At 34.6% G+C, this 23,502-nt stretch overlaps 1 protein-coding gene across 8 annotated transcripts in view; it reads left to right on the forward strand.

Moving 5' to 3' along the window:
- The window catches only part of PRKAG2 (protein kinase AMP-activated non-catalytic subunit gamma 2), a 443,517-nt gene extending 422,164 nt beyond the window's left edge, over window positions 1-21,353 (forward strand). For 6 of the 8 annotated variants that reach the window (XM_074193311.1, XM_074193316.1, XM_074193315.1 and 3 more), the window contains 8 exons: window positions 3,432-3,486; window positions 4,757-4,883; window positions 6,509-6,592; window positions 7,354-7,519; window positions 8,324-8,361; window positions 9,419-9,565; window positions 16,535-16,628; window positions 20,667-21,353. In XM_074193311.1, the coding sequence (XP_074049412.1) occupies window positions 3,432-3,486; window positions 4,757-4,883; window positions 6,509-6,592; window positions 7,354-7,519; window positions 8,324-8,361; window positions 9,419-9,565; window positions 16,535-16,628; window positions 20,667-20,698 (743 nt within the window). In that variant the 3' untranslated portion in view covers window positions 20,699-21,353. The remainder of the gene's footprint in view (window positions 1-3,431; window positions 3,487-4,756; window positions 4,884-6,508; window positions 6,593-7,353; window positions 7,520-8,323; window positions 8,362-9,418; window positions 9,566-16,534; window positions 16,629-20,666) is intronic. The other 2 variants (XM_074193312.1, XM_074193319.1) reach the window with 1 other exon arrangement.
- The last annotated feature ends 2,149 nt before the right edge of the window (window positions 21,354-23,502 follow it).

A 23,502-nucleotide genomic window follows, 5' to 3' on the forward strand; every position in this document is an offset into this window, starting at 1 on the left:
TGAGCAAGTTACTTGAATTACCTTGGCTTCTACCATACTGTGTAAAATAGGCCCAACTCACTCAGTTCTCATCACAGAGTTCAGAAAGCTTTATCCATTATGTTGGGCATGAATGTTCTTGTAATTACTGAGCAATAAGATAGGTATTTCTTTTAGGAGGGTCATTTTGGATTCTTAAATGTAAAATGAGTAAGAGATCATCCACTTAACAGGGTTGTTTCAAGGATCAAATGATAAAGATAACGTGGTAAAATATTGCAAACCTTTAAAAGTGTCATATAAATATTGTCATCATCAACATCATAACAATTGATCAGTAATTATTTTTAATACATGCCGGGTAATTCTTAAACAATCTGCTTTCTTAGATTAAAGTAATAATTGCTCACATTTGTTTAGTATGAATTTATAAAGTGTTTTCACTATAAAATTCTGTTTAGTATAGTATAGTATAGTATAGTATTTTTCAAATGAGAAAACCAAAGATACAGAAGAAGCTAAATGAGTTGTCTGGTCCAGAGTGCTTTCTACAATATCATACTGCCTGCTAATACCATTACATTTTTCTCTTTGTGCTAAAGCTGTAGAAAGAAGAGTTGCCTTAGAAGAAACACATACATATTTTTATTTAAAAGTTAGTAATTATAGAGAATGTGAAACTCAAGGTTTTGGAAATAAATCTTGGAACTTTTTTTTGCCTGTTGCTGGAGAAAAATTGTAAAATAAAAGTTAGTCATTTTTTTTAGAGACAGCTAGGTGACACAGTGGATAAAGTGCAGGCTTAGATTCAGGAAAAGGCATCTTCCTGAGTTCAGATCTGACCTCAGAACCTAGTTGTGTGACTCTAGACAAGTCTTTTCACCCAGGTTACTTCAGTTCCCCATCTGTAAAATGAACTTAGAAGGAAATGGCAAACCACTGCTGTTATCTTTGCCAAGAAAACTCCAAATGGAATCAAAAGAGTCGGTCATGACTGAAACAATTGAATGACAATTAACTTTTAATTGGTATTCTGTGTCCCCTGAACACTCTTTTGATCCATATTAGTGTGTATATCTATAAAATTGGAAATTCTGAAGTACTAATTGTCATTTTAAGATGATATTCATATGACTTATTTGGAGGTTTCATTTAGTGGTAAAAATAATTTTCCTAAATGAAGATTCTTAGAATGATCTATAGAAAAATCAAGCTAAAGAAATGAATCATATCTACAACTATAATGCTGTCTTGGGTCTATGAACTAGAATAAAGTTTGCCCTTTTTAAAGTCATGGCTTCTTTTGTCAAAGTGGTGAAACTAGACCCCTTCTCAGGATCGGATTCTTTTTTCTAAAAATTCAGTTGAAAGAAAGCCTAAATTTCATTTAGAAGTTAGAGAAAAGAAAGGTGTCATTTTTGCAATCAAGTTCATGAACCTCCTGAAAACTAAGGACTTCAAGTTAAAAAACCCTGTCTTAGAGATATCTTAACAGCAAAAATCAAATCAATAAACACCTATTAAATGTTTATTTACTATGTGAAGGCACTATTCTGAGTCCTAGGAACACAGACAAAGACAAAGCCAGACCCTGCCCTCAGGAGACTCACATTTTTAATAGAGGACTGGTAGGTAAACAAACCTGTGCACATCAGATTGTGTATGGGATAAAGGAGTGATGATTGCAGAAAAATTAGGGTTAGAGACTTAAAGGGAGCTAGGAAAGGTGGGAAGGGTCAAGATGAGGCCTGGTGAGGCAGCCAGTGAAAAAATCAGGGGGTTGGGAGCTCTTGTATCCTATAAAAAAATAAGAACAGGCAGGCTGGGATGGCTGGATTATTTAGGGGAAGGTAGGAATGGCCAGGTTAGCCCTAGGTGGTGACCCTGGGCCAGGAAGCCCCATTGTCACTCAGAGTCACTCAGCCCTGTCCTCCAGATTCTTCATCTGTACAGTAATGTTGTGATGAAGATTAAATGAGATAATATTTGTCCAACACTTCACACAGTGCTATCTATAGAGTAGGTGCTTCCTAAATGCTAGTTTCTTCCTTTCTTGGAAAGGGTTTTAAAAGTCAAACAGAACATGTCTAACCAATATCAGAATGCTCATTGTCATGGGAAGGGGGAAGGGGAAGGAAACTCAGAAGCTTCCAAAAAGACTTCCAAAAATGTTGAAAACTATCTTTGCATATGATTGAAAAAATAAAATAACATTCAAAAAAAATTTTTTTAAAAAGCTGAGCACCTTTTTATGTTGATCCTGGAGGTAGTAGGAGCTGGGGGGGAGAAGGTTGATTTTAAAGGGTTGAGGAGCATGGCCTAGCCAGGCTTACCTTTCAGGAAGGTCAAGACAGGGAGACACCTGAGGGGAGGGGGCCTGAAACCCCTGGTGGCTGTGCCTGAGGAGAAAAGGGTGAGAATTGAGAGATGGCCTGGCAATGGAATGGACGGAGCTGGGGTGACTGGGAATGCAGAGCTAGGCAAGGCCAGGTAACTGGCAGGATGGGGTGCCCCTGATAGGGTAGGGAAGAAAAGAGAGCATGAGTGGAGTTTGAGGCATCTAATAAGCAGTTGGAACAGAACTTAAGAGTGGATAAAATGAATCTGAAAAATCTGCATAAGAGCAGATGAGCTTCCCAAGGAAAATAAGAGAGGGCAAAGAAAAGAAGTGTAGACACCTGGGATTGTTAAAGGAAGTGGTGGGATGAGAGCTGAATCCCAAAAACCTAGACACAGCACAAAAGGTTTCTGAGAGGTCAAGGATGAGAAATGAGAAGACATTGAAGCACCATTGATAGCTTTAGAGAAACACTGTACCCAGATCATTTGATGTTTTTCGAATATAAGCCGTAAAATGAATCTCTTTACACCAAAATCCCAGCATATGAATAGATTACAATGAGTTTCTAGAGTATTAACGTCTTTACAACATATAGCATTACTTTGAAACTTGTCTTAAAAAAAAAATTTTCAAGGTCCAGCTGATGGCCACTCATTTTGAACAAAATTTAATAAAATAAGATTCTGTTATAACAAAATGATATGGTTGCCACTTAAATGTTTTCTGTTATTGAACATGGTCTTTAATTTGACTCTAAAGCCTACAATTTTTAGTGCAAGATATTTCTTTTTGGAGCGCTAGTGACCTCTACTGGTATAACTCTTTATCATATTATTTGATCTTAGTTCCAGATTTTTAGTGTATAGTGTGGTATTGTTTTTTAAATATTTCATTTTCCTTTAAATTTCCCAAAGCAGAATCTAGAAGTTTTTTTAACTGTATGTAAATATAATTAACACATAAACTTTGGAGGAGTTGCATTTCTTTTATTGGAGCTAATCATCCTTTTAATTTTAGTCCATGAATTTAAAGAGGTGTTTAATTGATATGCTAATAAAAAACTCTGTAGAACATCTTGCTAACTACAGATTTTTCCTTTTCCTAAACACAGAACTTTATTTACAAGAAACATTTAAGCCTTTAGTGAATATATCCCCAGATGCAAGGTAAGCATATTTTTCAACTAAAAAAAAATACTTATTTGCTTTTATCAATTTTATTAGTATGGAATCAAGTGCAGATTGAAACAACTTTTCACTCTATTTTTCTTGGTTTTAGTTTGTGTTTTTTAACATGGGTAATATGGAAATGTTTTATATGAATTCACATGTATAATCAATATGTTCGTTGTATTGCTGTATACTCAAGAGGTGAGGGAGGGAATTTGGAACACAAACATTTTTAAAATAAATGTTAAACATTTTTAATGCAATTAGGATTTAACAAAATTATTAAACATCAAAAAAATTTTATTAGTAGAGTGACAAGATATACCATTAAATTCTAAAGGAATGGGGGTGGCTAGGTGGCACAATGAATAGAGCACTGGCCTTGGAGTCAGAGTACCTGGGTTCAAATCCGACCTCAGACACTTAATAATTACCTAGCCCTGTGGCCTTGGGCAAGCCACTTAACCCCATTCATTGCCTTGAAAAAATCTAAAAAAAAAAATTCTAAAGGAATGTCATTAAACAAATTGAAATGATAAAAGCAAGTCAATTTAAGATTGTTATCCAGTTTGACATAGAGGAAAGACCAACAGAAATAGTTCTTTCCATGTTCTAAGGATATTAGCTTTTAATGGCTATCAGAAGACCAAACTTTTGATGGATTAATGATGGTTTAGAGAGCTTTAATTCAGAAATGACCAAAAGAAAAAATTACCCTTAATTTAATATTCTTTGGAATGATTCTGTGTATATAACCTAGTAAAAAGGTACGCTCACTGACTTTCTCATAGAGTTGAACAGGAGGTCTAGACATACAAGGTATACCTGGGTTTCTAAAAAGTCTAGTTGAAACCATTAACTCATTAATCCCAGTCACCTATTCTTTTATTATATTTGATTAGTATCTGGCTAGCAATCCTGTTTGCAAGTATACCACTTATTTATTTAGATAAAATTATGGATTAACTTTAGCTTCTCTAGAGATGTGTAAACTTCCATCATGCCTCCTTTGCTTGCATTTGAGATTTATTAACATAACCCTGTGAAAAATCAAGTACTGTCCATCCTTGGGTTCCATTATGTGGATAAAAACAAGTAGATTTGTTATGATTTTCTTAAGTCTAAAAATTTTTCAAAATCAGCCACAATTTAGTTTGTTTTTATTACCATGATAAATATTTTGAATGTTTCTTTCAGTGATACTCCAAAAATCTTGTGATTTCTCCACCATCAGAATCTGCTAATAGTTTTGATGGTTTTTCCACAGCCTCTTCGATGCTGTATACTCATTGATCAAAAATAAAATCCACAGATTGCCAGTTATTGACCCTGTCAGTGGGAACGCACTTTATATTCTTACCCACAAAAGAATACTCAAGTTTCTTCAGCTATTTGTAAGTAGCTTTTAGTATTTCTGCTAGAAGTAATTAGTTACATTTGTTTTAAATAATTGACTTCAACTAAATAAAACCACTCACCATTAATAAGGCAAACTGTTAGTTTTGAGGTCTTTATTTCCAAATTCCAGTTTCTCACTAATTGTTCAAAACTCCCTGAATAATCTCGGATTTCGTGCCTATAAACAATAAACCCTAGGGGCAGCTAGGTGGTGCAGGGGATAGAGCACTGGCCCTGGAATCAGGAGGACCTGAGTTTAAATTTGGCCTTAGACACTTATAATTATCTAGCTATGTGACCTTGGGCAAGTCATTTAACTCCATTGTCTTGCAAAAACCAAGAGAGAGAGAGAGAGAGATCTGAGAAAATCAATTTGTTTAAGCATGTTGAAGTATAACCACATAACCACGCAGGGAAAGTAAGCTGATTGTGCAATGTTTTCTAGTGCTTTATGGGCCTCTGTTTTTCGAATTATTTGTACAAAAACACATAGCCAGTTACTTTTCTAAAGTGGTGTGGAAACAGAGAATCCCAAAAAGAGCAAGACTTTTAGGAAATAGAATGTCACATTGGTCCACATTTAGGACTGTATTTTCTGCGGGCTACATTCAGTGGTCTTTGAAATGAAATGTTCTCATTGCTAGATCCATGAAAACTGCTTACAAATTATCACTGACTTGGCAATCACCAGAAAAGCACAGAAATAAACTAGGCACTTGACCAATTCTGAATGATTTTTTGGAAAACCTTCTATCATTAAATTTGAAAATATAAGTAATCTGTGAAGTAGAAAATAGAGTCAGAGTGGTGGTTCAGAAAAGTTAATGTAGGCCATGAGATATTAATCTATTTCAAAACTGCTTTTCTAATCTTTTTCACTTTAGTTCCATTTTAGAAAAAAAAGTCCATCAAGCCAGTGGGAGGGGAAGCAGCCCACCCCCTTCTCACCAGGACCTTTCTGGTTACCGGTTATCATCAGGATTGGAGGCATTTTGTTCTTGTTCATAATGATAATTGCTGTCACTTAAATAATACTTGTCCATCCCCAAAGCTCTTTCCTCACATCAGTGTGGGGTGAGGAGTGTAAATACGTGGGTGGGTGGGTGGGTGTGCGTGTGCGTGTGCGTGTGTGTGTGTGTGTGTAAAACAGACTCAGTATTCTTAAAAGAGTGAATCACTCTCCTGATAAGCAGACTTTTTTCTAAGTCATGCTCTGAGGAACACAGGGAGATAATTAGCAGCTGAGGTTTAATCAGATGGCTAGAAGTTATAAGGTGCTTTGAGTGTTGTAGTACTGTGAAAGGAGCAAATCAAAGTTTAAAACTCATTTTATATGAAATACTTATACCACCTCATATGTAGGCCAATTTGGTAGATATTCGTGGTTTTAGAATTAAAGTTAGGAGTTAGATAAAAAGCAAAAAAAGAAAAGAAAACATAAATCTAATGAAACATTTTGAGCCTAATCTTTACAAATTATAAGGTAATTTTCTTTAGATGATATTATCCCTTTAGATATTTTCCAAAAGAAGCCTAGGATTTCAATAGTACAGGAACAATTCCTATACTGAGATGGATTAGATGACCTAATAGGTCTTTCTTTTTTTTTCTAAATTTCTAGGATTCTCATGCTTTGAATATTGATGAACTCTTTGACTTGAACATTTTTTCTTCTAATTGTTCATCTTTTCCTGATAATTATAAGGTACACCAGGAGGATGGAATCAACTGTACCCTTTCTAAAAGGTGGATTTTTGAAACAGTAGACCTTATTTTGTTGTAGTCAAAAATGCCTGTAGGCCTTGCTTTTCTGATTTCTCCCTCCTCCTAATTAGCCCTTTAAAAATAGCCCATTTTGAAAGAAACATTATTTTTTTAAGTACTTTTTTTATTCTCTGAAACAACTAGCTCATCCATGTTTTCTAATGGACAAAAAAACTGATAATATTCAGAAGGGAATTCAGTGTATGGAGGTGGAGTGGTATGAAGATTAATTTAGTTTATGACTAAAACAGCCACCAACAGATTCTTTGAGTAGTAGGTATATGGGCCATTACTAATGATATTTGATGCTGACAGCATGACCAAATTAGAATAAATTCTTAGCCTCAAAGGAAAATTGGTGGCCTATAAATCTTAATTTCATAAATAAACTTGTTACTTCCTTCTTCCACCCACCTTTTTTTTTAGCCAACTGGGGGGGGGGGGAATATTAAATATTTGATTTTATTCAATATTTTATAAAAATGTAACAGTACCAAAACTTATCTTGATAAACTTTGTTTGAAGAAAGAATATAATTTTCATGTGTAACTTTTTTCCATGTTAATTCAGGCTTTCAGTTAGATTGTTAGAAAAGACTAACTTCAATTTGTTTATACCTACTTTCTCATTCAAATCTGGGCATTTGAAGACAAAGCACATATTTTGGATTGTTCGAGCATCTACATTTATCTCCCCATCTAGGTGTCTGAGATGCCAAAGCCTGCCTTCATGAAACAGAACCTAGAGGAACTTGGAATAGGAACATACCACAACATTGCCTTTATACATCCAGACACTCCTATCATTAAAGCCTTGAATATATTTGTAGAAAGACGGATATCAGCTTTGCCTGTTGTGGATGAGTCAGGTTGGTACATTTAACCATCTAAATGTGAATAGAAAAAATGTGGAAAACAAACATTCAACTATTGACCATGTATTCTATGTATCCTTAGGTACATAGTATATCAAAAGAGAGGATTATTAAAAATATAGAGGACATAAAATCTTTCTAGTGTCAGATAAGAGGTGCTCACTCCTTTCTCATATTGTAGTGTCAGTACATTGCATAATGCACAGTGGAATGTAAGTTCTTTGAGGGCAAAGTCTATTTGATTTTTCTCTTGGAATACTCAGTGCTTAGCCTAGTGTTTTATACAAAAAAGAGTTGAGAGGTTTTTGGTGGAGACATAGGAAACTCCAGTGAAGAAATTCCCTCTACCAAAATAGATTGGTAGTTACTTTAACTTGTAGTCTTAAAAATGTTGCCCAGTATCCTGAAAGATTAAATTGACTTGCCTGTCCAAGGACTTATATCTTGTCAGAAGAGAACCTTGAACCCAGGTCTACATGATTCCAAAGTAGTTCTCTATCTACTACCCCATGATTTCATTGCCTTATAGGTATTAAATAAATGTTTATGTAAGTTAAATTGAAAATCAGAATTTATGTATGGTAAATAAACCCTGAATTCAAATTAGATGACTAGAAAAATGATCATGCTAGCTCCTTATTTCCATATTCTCTACTAGGATACATAATTTCATGACCATTATATATTTAATTTTTTATTCTTCGTGATCTTATTTAGATGCTCATATCAAGATTATTAAGAAAATGTGCTTCTGGTTTGTTTCTAAGACATTTTTCTAATGCATATTTTCACTTCCAGGGAAAGTTGTAGATATTTATTCCAAATTTGATGTAATAGTAAGTATTTTTTTATTCTATCAGAGCGCATAACTAGAATGTATTTTAAAACTTAATCTTGGCACTAATTTATGCTTTTTGCTTTTCTAAATGAGGACAACCAATTTTGTAAAATGAAATTGTTAAAGCCCATTTATTTAAAAATCCTGTAGGATATATGGGATACCCATTTCTTCATGTATTCTTTCTTTATGAGAAAGGGGGATTAACTAATAATATATACACATATTTATATTCCATAAGATGCTATAATGGCACTCCATTTTTACTTGCATTATTGGCTTTGGTTAACCAACAGCAAGTTACTGAACATACCTTAGCAACTGGTAATTATGGAGCTTTCTGACTCAGCTCTGAAACAAACCTTCCTTGGTATGGATTTGAACCATGGGGAACCTTAAAGACCCCAGGGAACAACTTCCAGGTACTCTATTTTCTATTAGTCTAGGAATCCCCAGGGTGGTTATAATAAGTGTGCCTCTATCTTTTTGTATTCCCATTACTAAAGTTTTAGTCCACTTCTTTGCTCAGAGCTCTCTGGAATCCATTGGAAGCCTCCAAGGTCATTCATTATCTGGGAATTTCCTCTTGCCCTTAGCAATTATTTTTAGCCTGTATATGGTTCCCCAAACCTTACACAATATAAACCAACCCCCTTCAACTATTAAAATTACTTTTAAGCAAGTGAATGACACTTTGGCCTTGTGACAGCCTTCTGGCTAGTTAAGTTAATCTCTGTATATAAAGTTGTCACTGGTCCGTATTCCATCAGCTACTCTACTAGCAATCAGAAAAAGAAACATTAATTTGGGGGCAGGGGGCACAAAGTAGCATCAATAGTGGACCCAAAATAATTACATTCTCTGGTTGTTCCTGATCACAGGTCTGCAATGACAATAATTTTGGCTGTATTATAAATTGGTAGAAACATTTTGTTCTACTGTGGTACTTAATCACCAAAAAATTGTTGCATGTGTAGTTTAGTTGTTTTAAGTTGCTAATTTTTAATCATTAGATTTAAAATCATAGAATTTGACTCTTCATTACTTTCTTGTAGAACCTTGCTGCTGAAAAAACATATAATAACCTAGATATCACAGTGACACAAGCCCTTCAGCACCGTTCGCAATATTTTGAAGGTGTTGTAAAGTGCAGCAAGCTGGAAACACTGGAGACCATCGTGGATAGGATAGTAAAAGCTGAGGTGAGGTCACTTTGTCTCTTTCTATGCTAAATAGACCCTTCTGAAACAATACAGAGCATGGGAGGCAACTTTCCAATTCATTTTGAGACGAATCATTTTTCTTCTCATAGCATAGTTGAATTCAAAATATTTAAAAGATTCTTTTAACAGTTAAAAAAAGGCTTTGAGTAAAAGAGTTATAGCACACATACACTGTATCAGAATATTTAAAAATTAAAAGACATAAAAATCTCAGAATTGGTAGAGACCTCTAAATCTAGCTTCCACATTAAAACATAGTGCCCAACAAGTATTCATTCTGATTCTGTTCAGAAACCTCCAGTCAGTGGGGAGATATAATGTATACAACATTAACTAAGTTAAAAATGGTTCAGTCATCTTCTGGATCCCCCCCAATTTCTTCACTTCTAATTCTGGTATAGGACACCCTCCTGCAGCTTATCACCAAGAAGTTTTTCCTGATGTCCAGCCTCCATTTGTTTCTTTTCAACTTCTTGTTGCTCCAAGCAAAACAAATCCATCCTCTCTTCTATGTTGCAGCCCTTCAGATTCTTCAAGACAGTTGATAGATAACTCCCTACCTCTACCTCCTAATCCTATAAATCTCTTCACTAATGTTCCTTCAAACAGTCCTCCTGTGGCATGAACAGAGGATCTTCCACTATTTTGATCATACTTTTCTCCACTTTAATATTCCTTTTCCTAAACCGTGGTGTCAAGAGCTAAACATGATATTCTACAGGCAACATTACCAAGGTGGAGGACAGTGACCCTATCACAATACATCAGACTCACTTTCTTGGCTATCGGATCAAACTGTTGATTCACATGGAATTTGCAGTCCACTAAAACTCCAGAATCTTTTTCAAACCAACTGTCTATATACCTATATTATACTTCTGAATTTATTTTCTAGAGTCCAATATAAAATTTTATATATTTTTATTTGATTTTTATTCTGCTAGATTTATTCTATCCCATCAAGATCTTATGGAATCTTAGAATATTAATATGTTACATTACTATAATAATTTAAGAATTGCAAAATATTTTTCCTTTATTATTTTGTTTGCTCTTTAAACCCTTTGAGCCAGGGGCTGTTATTATCCTTATCTTATAGAAGAGAAAGCAGATCTAGTGAGGTCAAAACCTGCTTCACTTTCTTTTCTAGATATTCCCCTTATTATATTCCAAAAACTTGCCAGGAATCAAAGTCAATATCTTTTCTCAACAATAACCTATATCTCAACAATAACTTATATCAAGACAACTCTGAAGGACCTATGATAACAACCCCAAAGACAGAGCTGATGGTGGGTGTCTGAATACATATTAAAGCATACATTTTAACTTTATTTTTCTTGAGGTTTTTTGAATTTTTATTTTACTTTATTTTTTCAGATACATGTTATGAAAGTTTTTCAGCATTCATACACATGCATATTTTTAAGTTCCACAATTTTCTTTCACCCTCCCTTTCCACCCCTCTTCTCACAGCAGCAGTCTAGTGAACATTGTATAAATACATGTGTGTTTAACATGTTTACATATTAGTCATTATCTATATGAGAGATTAGGATTAAGGGAAAAGAAAGAAAACCATGGAATCATAAGGAAAAACATAAGAAAAATTTTTAAAAAGTGAAAAATAGTATTCATTCACATTCTATAGTTTGCTTGGGTTTTTTTCCTGCATTTTTTTCTGAATATAGATGGTGGTGTCCATAAACAGGTGTCTCAGGGTTGTCCTAGCTCTCTGAACTGCTGAGAGGAGCTGCATCCATCAAAGTTGATCAACTCACAATGTTGTTAATATGTACAATGTTCTCTCTTGGTTCTGCTCCCTTCATTCAGCATCAGTTCCTCTAATACTTTCCATGTTTCTCAAGAGTCCCACCATTTATGATTTCTTATAGAATAATAGTATTCTATAACATCCATATACCTTAAGTTGTTCAGCCATTCTCCAACTAGCCATTCCCTCAATTTCCAATTCTTTGCCACTACAAAAAGAGCTACTATGAATATTTTTGGAACAAGTGGGATGTTTCCCATTTTTTTATGTTTTTCTTCTGGTTATAGACCTAGAATTGGAATTACTGGGTCAAAGGGTATGAACAGTTTTATTGCTCTTTGTGCATATTTCCATATTGCTCTCCAGAAAGGTTGGCTCTATTCACAATTCCACCAGCAATGCATCAATGCCCCAATCTTCCCACAACCTCTCTAACATTGATCGTTTTTCCTTTTTGTCATCTTAGCCAATCTGATAGATATGAGATGATTACCTCATATTTGTTTTAATGTGCATTTCTCTAATCAGTAATGATTTGGAGCATTTTTTCATATGATTATAATAGTTTTAATTTTTTCTTTTGAAAACTGCCTGTTCCTGTCCTTTGACCTGAGATTTCTCTTTTTTTGAGGGGTGAGAGCTATGTTTATTTTCACAACATGACTATTGTAATATTTTGCATGACTATACATTTTTAACTTATATCAAATAACTTACTTTCTCAATGAGGGGGAGCAAGGTAGGAAGATGAGAGCAATTTGGAACCAAAAGTATAAAAAAAATGAATGTTAAAACTTGTTTTTATGGGTAACTGGGGCAAAATAAAAAAAATAATATAAAAAAGAATCAAAGTCAGGCCCATGGGCCTTTACTTTACAGATTCTGTCATCTTTTTTTTTTTGAAAATTTAGTTATCATTTGCTTTTCCCAGTCCTATAGAACCTATATATTTTTCCAGGGATTTTCAAAGGTTACTATACTCAATAATTAACCTCTACCAGTCTTTTCACAGTCCTAGAATGGAGTTCATTTGAGTCACTTGACTTGAGTTCACTAAAGGCAGCTAGCAGCTCTTTTTACACCCCCCCCTTCACTTGAGTATAAACCCTGTTTGGTAGAAGTGAGTTGCCCCCATCTCTTCTTCCTTGTCCTTTATCATTCCATCCACCTTGAGCAATAGCAGCTCCTTTCTGAATGTCTTTTGTTTTCTTTGCCAGCTTCAATTTCAACCTCAAACATTCTATGTTTTACCACTCCTGCTATACTATGTTTTTGTATTCACCCTTAGTTATCTGGTAACCCATCTTCAGTCCATCTTTAAAATCTTAAGTTACTGAGAAAAGAGAAATGCTTGATAATTGGGAAAATTTCAGTTTTTTAAAAGAAGAATCTAATTTGGTAGTTGTGTTTCCTGTGTATCTATAGTGTTCTCTTTAGAAGTTACTTTTCCTCATGAAAGTTGTTGCTATTCAGAATTTGAGAGCTTCTTACCTCTCTTGGATTTGTTTCCCCAATAGAATTTTTATCTATGGGATTCTCCCTTTCCTTTCCTTGAATATTTGTAAATCTCTTCCAAAATAGCAGACTAGAGCTAACCTTCCTTTATTACATATTCTAAAATGGAATAGTCAGTTTTCCATAAGATTACCTTCATTATCATAGCACCAACCAGTTCCTCTTATTGGTTCCTTTACCTTTTGAAGCTTGAAATTATCATCAATCAAGATAAATAATTACTAGCTGCTGCTTTGCTCAAAGGTCTTGCAGCTATCCAGATAATTAAGGATACTTCATTGCCTGGCTTGGGATATGTTTCCCAAACTCATGTATTTTCAATATTCTTTTTATTCTTCCCCCCACCCCCAATCCACTCTTCTTCTGTTTCTTTTGAATGAGGTATGCCTTTCTAGTTAGGGGCCTCATCCCACCGAGTCTCAGTGACACCTACTAGTTTGCTTACCTGCTTTAAGATCTTTAGTTTACATTGTTACCTGTACATCTGAAGCCCCTGGTTCTTCTGCCTTTTTCCAACTGTGAATTTCTGGGTGTTTTTACCACTCTTGTCTTCCTACATTGTGGTTAATCTCTATGATATCTAGTTTAGTGGACAGATTTGTAGACATTTTTCTCCATTTTCCTTATCAATTTTAAATTTTACTAGTCTTTGTTCCCTGGCTAAAAACTTTTTTTTTTATTTTTTTTTAGGTTTTTGCAAGGCAAATGGGGTTAAGTGGCTTGCCCAAGGCCACACAGCTAGGTAATTATTAAGTGTCTGAGGCCGAATTTGATCTCAGGTACTCCTGACTCCAGGGCCGGTGCTCTATCCACTGTGCCACCTAGCTGCCCCCAAAAACTTTTATTAAGAATATTAAGTTCTTCAGCTGAGACCTTTTGTTTTGTTCTTCAATTGATCCTTTTTGTTTTACTTTGTTTTCTGGACATCTAGACTTTCTGCCAGATAAAATTGACCAGGAATAAGATATCTTAATAAACTTAAAAGAATTTAATTTTTACCTAGTTATCAACAGTCTTGTCTTTTACTACTTTAGAATTTTCTTTACTCTTTTAATGAGCCAGAAAAAGTAACTTTGTGCAGGGCGGCTAGTTGGCGCAGTAGGGGCAGCTAGTTGGCTCAGTGGATAGAGCACCGGCCCTGGAGTCAGGAGTACCTGAGTTCAAATCCGGCCTCAGACACTTAATAATTACCTAGCTGTGTGGCAAGTAACTTTGTGAATAATTTAATTTCTAAGTAAATTGCTTAATTTCCACAATTTTGAAATACTGCATTTCAACTGAGTAATTTAGATTCTTAGATGACTATATTGAGATTGAATATTTGTCCAACCTGTGAATATTGAAAATATATGAACCTGATATTATGAATATGGAAGAGTTCTAGGCTTGTATGAAAATAGGGTATATATATATTTTAATTCGTGACATAATAAATTTTCTAACAGGTACTTGTTTAGGACCTTAAATTCCATTAATTCAAAGGATGGTTATTTTAAAATAATTATTATAAAATCTTCAAATAGTACACATGGGGAGACAACTTAAAATCTTAGATCTCTTCTGTTCTTTTTTAAAAATTATATAAATAGTATATTTGTTTTCCAATTGTTTATCTTCTGTTCTCCCTTATTGTATTGAAAAACTTAGTTTATTCTGACTTATTGCTTTTGAAATGAACCTGAGTGAAATTTTGGGTTATTTGACATGAGGATGGCATGATTAAGTACATTTTACTACCCCTCCCAAAAAAATCTATTCTATCAAAAGCATCATCAACATCATATTATTAGAGAAAAATGTTTAAAAAAAAGAATTTCCCCCCTTTTCTTTCTATCTCTTTCCTGTGTTCCCCATTTTGTATCAGGTGGGTATGACTGTTCAAATACAAGAGAAGAGGATCTCTAAAGTATCCTGACTGGTATGTAGTTACCTCAGTCCTAAAGTCTTAACAGTTCTTTGGGTCAGAAGAGAGTTAATGTTTTATACCCCATCCTCATTGGTAAGGATTTCTTTATTTTGAGTAGTGCTTCAAAATATTGTCCAGAACCAGAAAGAAAATTTAGATGGTTTTTAATTATTGTTGTCAATGTAAACCATGCCATTTCACAATGGTTAACCAAACATCTAAACAATATATATCAAAGAGCTATTCCAAATATGTGAGTTTCCTGACTAAAAAGCAAGTAAAATCAAGTAATCTAAGCTATTTGATTTTTGTTATTTACTATTTGAATAATCTTTTGGGCATTTTTCCCATGTAAAAGGTATATTACTGAATTCAGCAAGATACCACTTCTTGGAAATTAATAGAGGAACTCATGCATTTCAAAGGATATAACTATATGTATTCTTCTTTGTTCTATGTATCTCCCTTGGGTTTCATGTTATCTCAGATATAAATGTCAACTACAAACTACCTAAATTTCTTACAAAGTATTCAATCAACATTCCCTTAGATATGAAGACTTTTCTTTTTTTAATTATTTTTTGAATTTTACAGTTTTATCCCCAGTCTCACTTCCTTCCCCTCACCCCCCACAGAAGGCAGTATGATAATCTTTACATTGTTTCCATGTTATACATTGATCAAAATTGAATGTGTTGAGAGACAGATCATATCCTTAAGGAAAAAAAATAAAATATAAGAGATAGCAAAATTACATAATAAGATACCTTTAAAAAAAATAAAGGTAAGATTTTGGTCTTTGTTTCAACTCGACAGTTCTTTCTCTGGATACCCATGGTATTCTCTGTCTCAGATACCTAAAATTGGCCCTGATTGTTGCACTGATGGAATGAGCGAGTCCATCAAGGTTGATCATCGCCCCCATGTTGCTGTTAGGGTGTACAGTGTTCTTCTGGTTCTGCTCATCTCACTCAGCATCAGTTCATGCAAATCCTTCCAGGCTTCTCTGAATTCCTATCCCTCCTGGTTTCTAATAGTACAATAGTGTTCCATCACATACATGTACCACAGTATTTTTTTTTTTTAGGTTTTTGCAAGGCAAATGGGGTTAAATAGCTTGCCCAAGGCCACACAGCTAGGTAATTAAGTGTCTGAGACCAGATTTGAACCCAGGTACTCCTGATTCCAGGGCTGGTGCTTTATCCACTATGCCACCTAGCCACCCTGTACCACAGTTTGTTAAGCCATTCCCCAATTGATGGACATTCACTCAATTTCCAATTCTTTGCCACCACAAATAGAGCTGCTATGAATATTTTTATACAAGTGATGTTTTTAACCCTTTTTCATGATCTCTTCCGGGTATAGACCCAGTAGTGGAATTGCTGGATCAAAGGGTATGCACATTTTTTTATTGCCCTTTGGACGTAATTCCAAATTGCTCTCCAGAAAGTCTGGATAAATCCACAGCTCCACCAACAATGTATTAGTGTCCCAGATTTCCCACATCCCTTCCAACATTGGTCATTTTCCTTTCTGGTCATATTGGCCAGTCTGAGAGGTGTGAGATGGTACCTCAGAGATATGAAGCCTTTTCCTGTTCTGTGAGTTATTATATTATGTTATTATGGTGAGTTGTGGTATTGTTTTCACCAGACTTCATTGAACCTAATGCATTTCTTTTCATTATTGCACATTTTTAAAATAAAAAAAGTACCAATTCCCACAAATCTTTTTTTTTTCTTGTTTACAGGTTCATCGGCTAGTGGTAGTAAGTGAAGCAGATAGCATTGTGGGCATTATTTCACTGTCAGACATTCTACAAGCCTTGGTACTCACACCAGCAGGTATGGATACTAACTTTTACTTTTCTCAAGGTGTGACCGAATGTAGAAAATATGCCATGGTAATCTCATATTGCTGTAGCAAATAATTTTCCCATAAACCACACCACCTCTTAGTTTGCTGCTTTGCTTCACCAAGACCCCAAATTTTTTCAGACTTTCTCGCTTTGTTTAAATCCCATGCTCTTATATAGATATAATGCGAAGTCTTAGACAGAAATTCTACTTTTCATGTATCTTAGTGATACCCATAAATTCCTAGGTAGCCTAAAATATTTTTAAGATTTCCATCATACTCATTCCCATGAATAATAATTCACCTTTATATGTAGCAGATTAAGGTTTACAAAGCACTTTCCTAACAACATCCCAATGATATGGGTGGTATAAGTATCATTGCTTCATTTTACAGATGAGGCTATGACGATATGACTTGTCCAAAGTAACATCTTTTTGGTGTAATTGTCCAAGCCACAATCAGAGCCCAGGACTTTACCTGCACACTGACTTTAACTACACCATGGAATACTATATATCTTCAGTTTTATTTCACTTAGGAATGAATACCAGTTAGAAAATATGAAAATTAAGCCTATTTTTAATGGAAAAAATAACATTCTGGTGTATAATTAGAATGTCTTAAGTACTAACTTTTTTTGATAATAAATTACCAGACCAGAGATAATAATTACTTCTCTCAGGAATCAGTCTCATTTTCTGGAGTAGTAAATAAGCAGGAGGGAAGGTGTTAGAATAGAGTTGGTTTTGTCTTGTTCCCCTAAATTTAAAAGTAGGAGAATGATTTTAGGGGTCAAAAGACTGCCAGATGTTTCTTTGCCCCACTTTCTTCACTCCTGTATCAAACTAAAATAATTCTAAGATAACAGTATGTCCACATTAGTTGGAATTGTAAAATAAAAACAGTGACAGATTTCTGTATTTTTTTTTTTAGTTTTTTGCAAGGCAATGGGGTTAAGTGGCTTGCCCAAGGCCACACAGCTAGGTAATTATTAAGTGTCTGAGGCTGGATTTGAACTCAGGTACTTCTGACTCCAAGGCCAGTGTTAGATCCACTATGCCACCTAGTCGCCCCTCTGTATATATTTTTAACATTGATTATTATGTATCAGATAATCCATCATAAACTCACTCCAAAAAAAAGAGACTGCTACTTATGAGCAACCCTTACATGCAGATGACTGGCAAGGGAGCCCCAAATCTAAAACGTTATTCCTCATGGAGGCAACCACTTTTGTTGGCTAGTTCATAATAACTGGAGAGTGAATGGCCCAGAAAGATAGAAAGTTATCTAGTTAGTAACTTTCATCAGGAATTATTTACAAATCTTCCAAACTCAAAACCATGGGGATCCATCTGCCAATACCTGAACTTTGAATGTATTTTTCTCTAAGAAACACTTTTATAAAAAGTCTTTAAGCAAAGTTAAAATAGTATTAGTAATATTATTACTTCAGGTACATTATGAATTAATTAGGATTGTGGACTTCACTGGAAACTATCATCTATAACATTTCTATAGGAAAATGGGTTCTCTATTCTATACAATCTACTTAGAAATGAACTTAAAGAGTAAAAATCACTTGTAAGTTGTTCATGGCCCTTGCTGCACCAGCAGCCGCTGAAGTGTTTTGATGCCCTTTGGTGAAAATCAGTTAAAATTTTTTTTAAGAACATGAAAGACTCTGCTATGTAAGGTAGTATTGGTGATGCAGAGGCACCATACCTGGATATTTGCTAAATATTAATTAAGGTTGCTGAATTGAAAGAAGTAGAAACTGGATAAGTGTGTGTAAACTACCTGCTTTTCACTTGACAGAATACACAACACTCCAAACCACCTCTCCACCTTAGGGTTGTTTGCATAGGATAACCAGAAATGATTTGTCAGGCTTCTTGGAAGTGGTAAAGTCTTTTTGTCAGAAGATGTTGTGCACTGTAATAGCACCTTTATGGAATCACCAAAAACCTCCATTCAGATGATAAAAAACCTCCTAAACTCCTGGGGCTGTCCATTCTGCTTCTAGACAATTCCACATGTTTGGAAGGTTTTTTCCTTTCATCCAATCAAAATCTGTCTCAGTGCTGTTTCTGTCTATTCCTAGTTCTTCTCTCTGGAGTCAAATCAAATAAGTCTTAAAACCCTGTTCCACATAACAGCTTTTAAAATATTTTGCCAGCCATCATTGTTCCCCCACCCTCTCTTCTTTTCTCCATCCTAAACATCCTGATTTTTTTTTTTGACCCTTCTATGAGTCAGTCTCAAGTTCTTCATAGTCATCCTTTGGATTTAGTCCCATTTTTCATTACCCCTTCTTTCTACCATGTGAAGCCTGAAACTCAACACAGTATATATAGCTATGGTTTGATTAGGGAGGCATCCAGTAGGATTCTCACCAACTACCTCCCACCTTCCAGTTCTGGACACTACTTTTCTATTTACATAGCATAGATTGCATTAATTTTTTTTAGGGTTTTTTTTGCATTAATTTTTTTGAACCACATGTTGCACTAGTGTCTCATTGAATTTGCTACCCACTAGAAACCTCAGGTATTTTCCACGTGATCTAGTGACTGCTTGCCCTGACTTTTATCGGAAATTGATTTTTTTAACCTGGCTAGAGAATTTTTTCTCTTCAACCCAGTCATTATTTCTTTAAGGATTTGCCCTTGACTTTGGGCTGTTCAACATTTTTTTTTTCGTTTTTTTCTTCAACCTTTTTTAAATCAATGATGTGATAAAAACACAAATTCCATGTTGGCCAAATTTTCAGGTGACACAAAGCTAGGAAAATTGCATCACATGTTGTATGACAGTGTGCAAAAAGACCTTCCTTGGCTAGCCTATTTCAGTGCTCATTTTACCAGAGACTTCCCATCACTAGAACAATATTAGGCTATTAATAACTAATCTTTGAATCCAGTCATGTAAACAGGTTCTAAATCAACCAGCTATATTATTATCTATGTCATATTGTTCCATCTTGTTCACAAAGATGTCATGAGATGGTTTTTGTCAAATATTTTGCCCAAACATAAATATATTGTGTCTATGGCATTCTTAACTACTAGCTAAACTAGCCTCATTTATGTCTTCTTTGGCAGGATTATTAGGTATAATTTGTTCTTGAACAAATATATTTATGTATATCTACTTCCCTTTCTAAATGGTCAGAAACTATCCATTTACCAAATGTTCTTTAATTTTTCCAGGACCCAAAGTCAAGTTCACTGACCTATAGTTTGAAGATACTACTCTTTCCTTTTCTGGAAATCAGGACTTTTATACAATATGTTATACATGTGTTACATATAAATAATTTAAATATGTAATTATAATAGGTAGAATATGAAAGTACAGTAAGAGAATACCAAATTCTATAATAATTCAAAAGAGGGAAACATTACTTTCAACTGGAAGAGTCAAAAAATATCAGGGAGAAGATAATTTTGAATTTGTCTTAAAAAAGAATTAGACGAACAGAGCTGAAGTTAGTGGGGGCACGAAGGAGACATTATTCTAAATAGAGAGAACCATGTAAGAAAAATTACAAACATAAGAAAACACAGAGTTTTATTTTACAAAAATAGAAAATAAAGTTGAAAAGGGAGTCTGGGCCCAAATCATCAAAGGCCTTGACACAAGAGTCATATTCAAAAGTTAGGACAGTATTCAGTGGGAGTGGGAGCCACTGAAAGTTTCTGAGCATAAATTGATGCGATCAGAGCCATGTTTTTAGGAAGTGTAATCTTGCAGAGAGATCATTTTGGAGACTGAACTATTCAGGTAATGAGAGTTTAAAAGCATATGCTGTCCATGGGGATACATAGAAAGGGACAGATGTGAAAGATTGCAGAAGCACAATCAGGACTTGGAGGATCCCAAATAGGGGGTTGAGGGAGAGTTCCAAGGCTTGAACCTGGGACCTGAGAGGCGGAAGGGGCGGCAATAAATGTGCCTTGAGGGAACATTAGTAATAACTGTCTGAATGCCATAAAGCTTGTTTTCCTGTATAATAACAGGTGCCAAACAAAAGGAAAGTGAAGCAGAATGACCACGGTGAACATTGAAGCCTTCATTGAATGTAGGAGAACGTGAACAAAGTTTCTGGGTCAAGTTTTTGCCTCACAAACATTTGACTGCAATAGAAGCGAGTAATGGTTATGAGAATGTCAGTTGTGGTAGAGTGATGGGTAATTGAATCTATTTTCCCCAGTGATGTCTAAACTAAGCATGACAAAGAGAGCTTGATAGGTTTAAAGATTGTCTTGTATTAAGCATATGTGTGTGTGTGTGTGTGTGTATATATATATATATATATGTATGTATATATATATATATATATATATATATATATATATATCCAGATCTTTTCTGAAAGATTTAATAAGCTGTCATCCTTTAAATTGTACTATGTCCTTGAAATTCTCTCACTTTTTGCAATTGAAAGAGTTCATTGATAGCTAAGTAACAGGTAAATGTGACATAAGGTGAGTGTATGGCATATTCCTAACCTAGTGCCTTATGTCAGAATACAGCAATATGTCATCACTGTTGCCCATCACTGTTGGAGAAAGTATTTGTGTGAAAAGAAAACTGTGTTTGAATGTGAAAGTCTTTGAACCTATTACCAAATCAGTTTAAGTTTTCATTAGATTTGTCATAAAAGCTGTACTTTGAATATAAATAGATTTACTTTAAAACTTTAATGAGTTTTGTGTTTAAATGTTGCATTCTGGACTAAGATGTAAAAGAAGACTGATTTAAAAAACAGCTTTATTTATTTTTACTTTCATGGCAATTTTTTACACATCTTTTGGTGGATAGTTAAAACTTCACCATATCCATTAATAAACTGTTGATTGTTATACAAAAAAAAAATGGCAGATTTCTCGTTATTTGTTTGGACCTGAAAAGGATATGGTTTCCTGAATAGCCTTTATTAGAGTTAAAAAAGTTAAAAGTTTCTAAAAGCATGCATTGAAACCTATTACTATGTACTGTATTGTAAATAGGCAGCAGTTATTGAGGAAATGAAGTGCCAGAAAAATGTCTATTTTTTTCTTGTGTATTGCAATGTAAAATCATGATGTTTGTATGACTGCCGAGACAACTTTTTTTTTGTAAATTTTATTGTGGCATATACAGTATTGTCATACAGTTGTGAGAAGAAAGGAACATTTCCTAATGTCAATGCTCTGAAAATGTTGAGATTATATCATTGTAGATTTTCCTTTGCAGATTGAAGAAATTAAAACAAGTCCTGCTATCATATCATTTTGTTAGAGAAGTTCTTCAAAAAGATCACATATTTCTGCATGTATTGAATAAGATTCTACATGCCTTTTTTCATTCAAACATTGATCTCCATTTAAAGCAGAATTCATCTACACTCCCTCCATCAAAAGAACTTTTTATTGATTTCTTAATTCATAGTTTCTTTTTCATTATAAAACATTATATTTAATTAAAAATTGATAAAAAATGTTCTTAAGATAAGGTGCCAGTTTTCATCATCTCTTTATGCCTCTGTTCTTGGTGTTTGTCTGTACACACGTGTCTGCGTGCATGTTCACCCTCACCTACGCATTAATGCTTTGGAAAATAATCACAGCTGTTTAGGCTGAACAGCAATTGCATCACTTACTGAACTGGTGGATCACAGACTATTCATGCTACTCTTTGGAAAGAATAACATTGCTATTTGTATTGCTTCAGAGTCTGTATGGGCCATCATTTAAATGCTGACTTTCCTTTGATGAGAAATGGTAATACTGTGGGATTTTTTATAAGCTTTTTTTTTTGAGGGGAGAAGCAAGAAAACTAGGAAGCTGACACTTAACCACAAAGTCCAGAAGCCTGGACAGTGTCTTAATGCAGATTTACTTCTGTGACAGCATGACAGTGTCACTTTCCCCCTCCTCATGCCCCTGCATGATATTACTTGAAACCTATCGCTCTTATTATTTAAGAAGGAACTGAAGGTCATTTCCCACTGCTGCTAAAATAGGGAAGGGTCTCCATAGCAGAAAACAAGTTTGGGCATTAAATCTATTATTAAGAATCATTTTTCAAAATGGGTTGGCTAGGTTGCGCAGTGGATAGAGCACCAGCCCTGGAGTCAGGAGTACCTGAGTTCAAATCCAGACTCAGACACTTAATAATTACCTAGCTGTGTGGCCTTGGGCAAGCTATATAACCCCATTTGCCTTGCAAAAAAACTAAAAAAAAATAATTATTTTTAAAAAGTGAAGCAGCTTTTGTTTTAGCCATTAAGGTCCAAGGTTACAAATAGCTACTACTTTCTTTCTACAAGAAAAATAATAAGGTGTGCCATATGACTAAAAAGAGCAAGATGTTTTATTCATCTTGTTAACTGCATCTCTGGATGAATGAGCTTGTGAACATTTGTGCCCCCCCCCCAGATTGTTTTGACTTATTTGCGTTTATGTATAGGCCTTTGTCCTTAGCATGGCTCAAACTATGTTTGAATAACCAAACAATTACCTCCAGCTTTTACTTTTTTATTCTATCATCATCATCACCTTTCTTAAGTGACTAGAACAGGGGTTTGTAATCTTTTTTTGTTCCATAGATGCTTTTGGCATCTCATAAAGACTGTGGGCCTATTTTCAGAATCATCTTTTGAAATGCATAGAATAAAACAACAAAAGGTTACAAAGAAAACCAGTTACATTGAAATTCAATCATTCAAAATTTTTTTAACCAAGTTCCATGAATCCTGGGCTAAAAAGCCCCTGGTCTGGGGTCTTAAAGTGCATATTTTTGAAGACATACAAAACAAGTTCCATGTTTATCAGATACATTCTTAACAACTCCATAAAGCCAGGCATAGAG

This window comes from Macrotis lagotis, chromosome 7, assembly GCF_037893015.1.
Source record: "Macrotis lagotis isolate mMagLag1 chromosome 7, bilby.v1.9.chrom.fasta, whole genome shotgun sequence".
Lineage (NCBI taxonomy): Eukaryota > Metazoa > Chordata > Mammalia > Peramelemorphia > Peramelidae > Macrotis > Macrotis lagotis.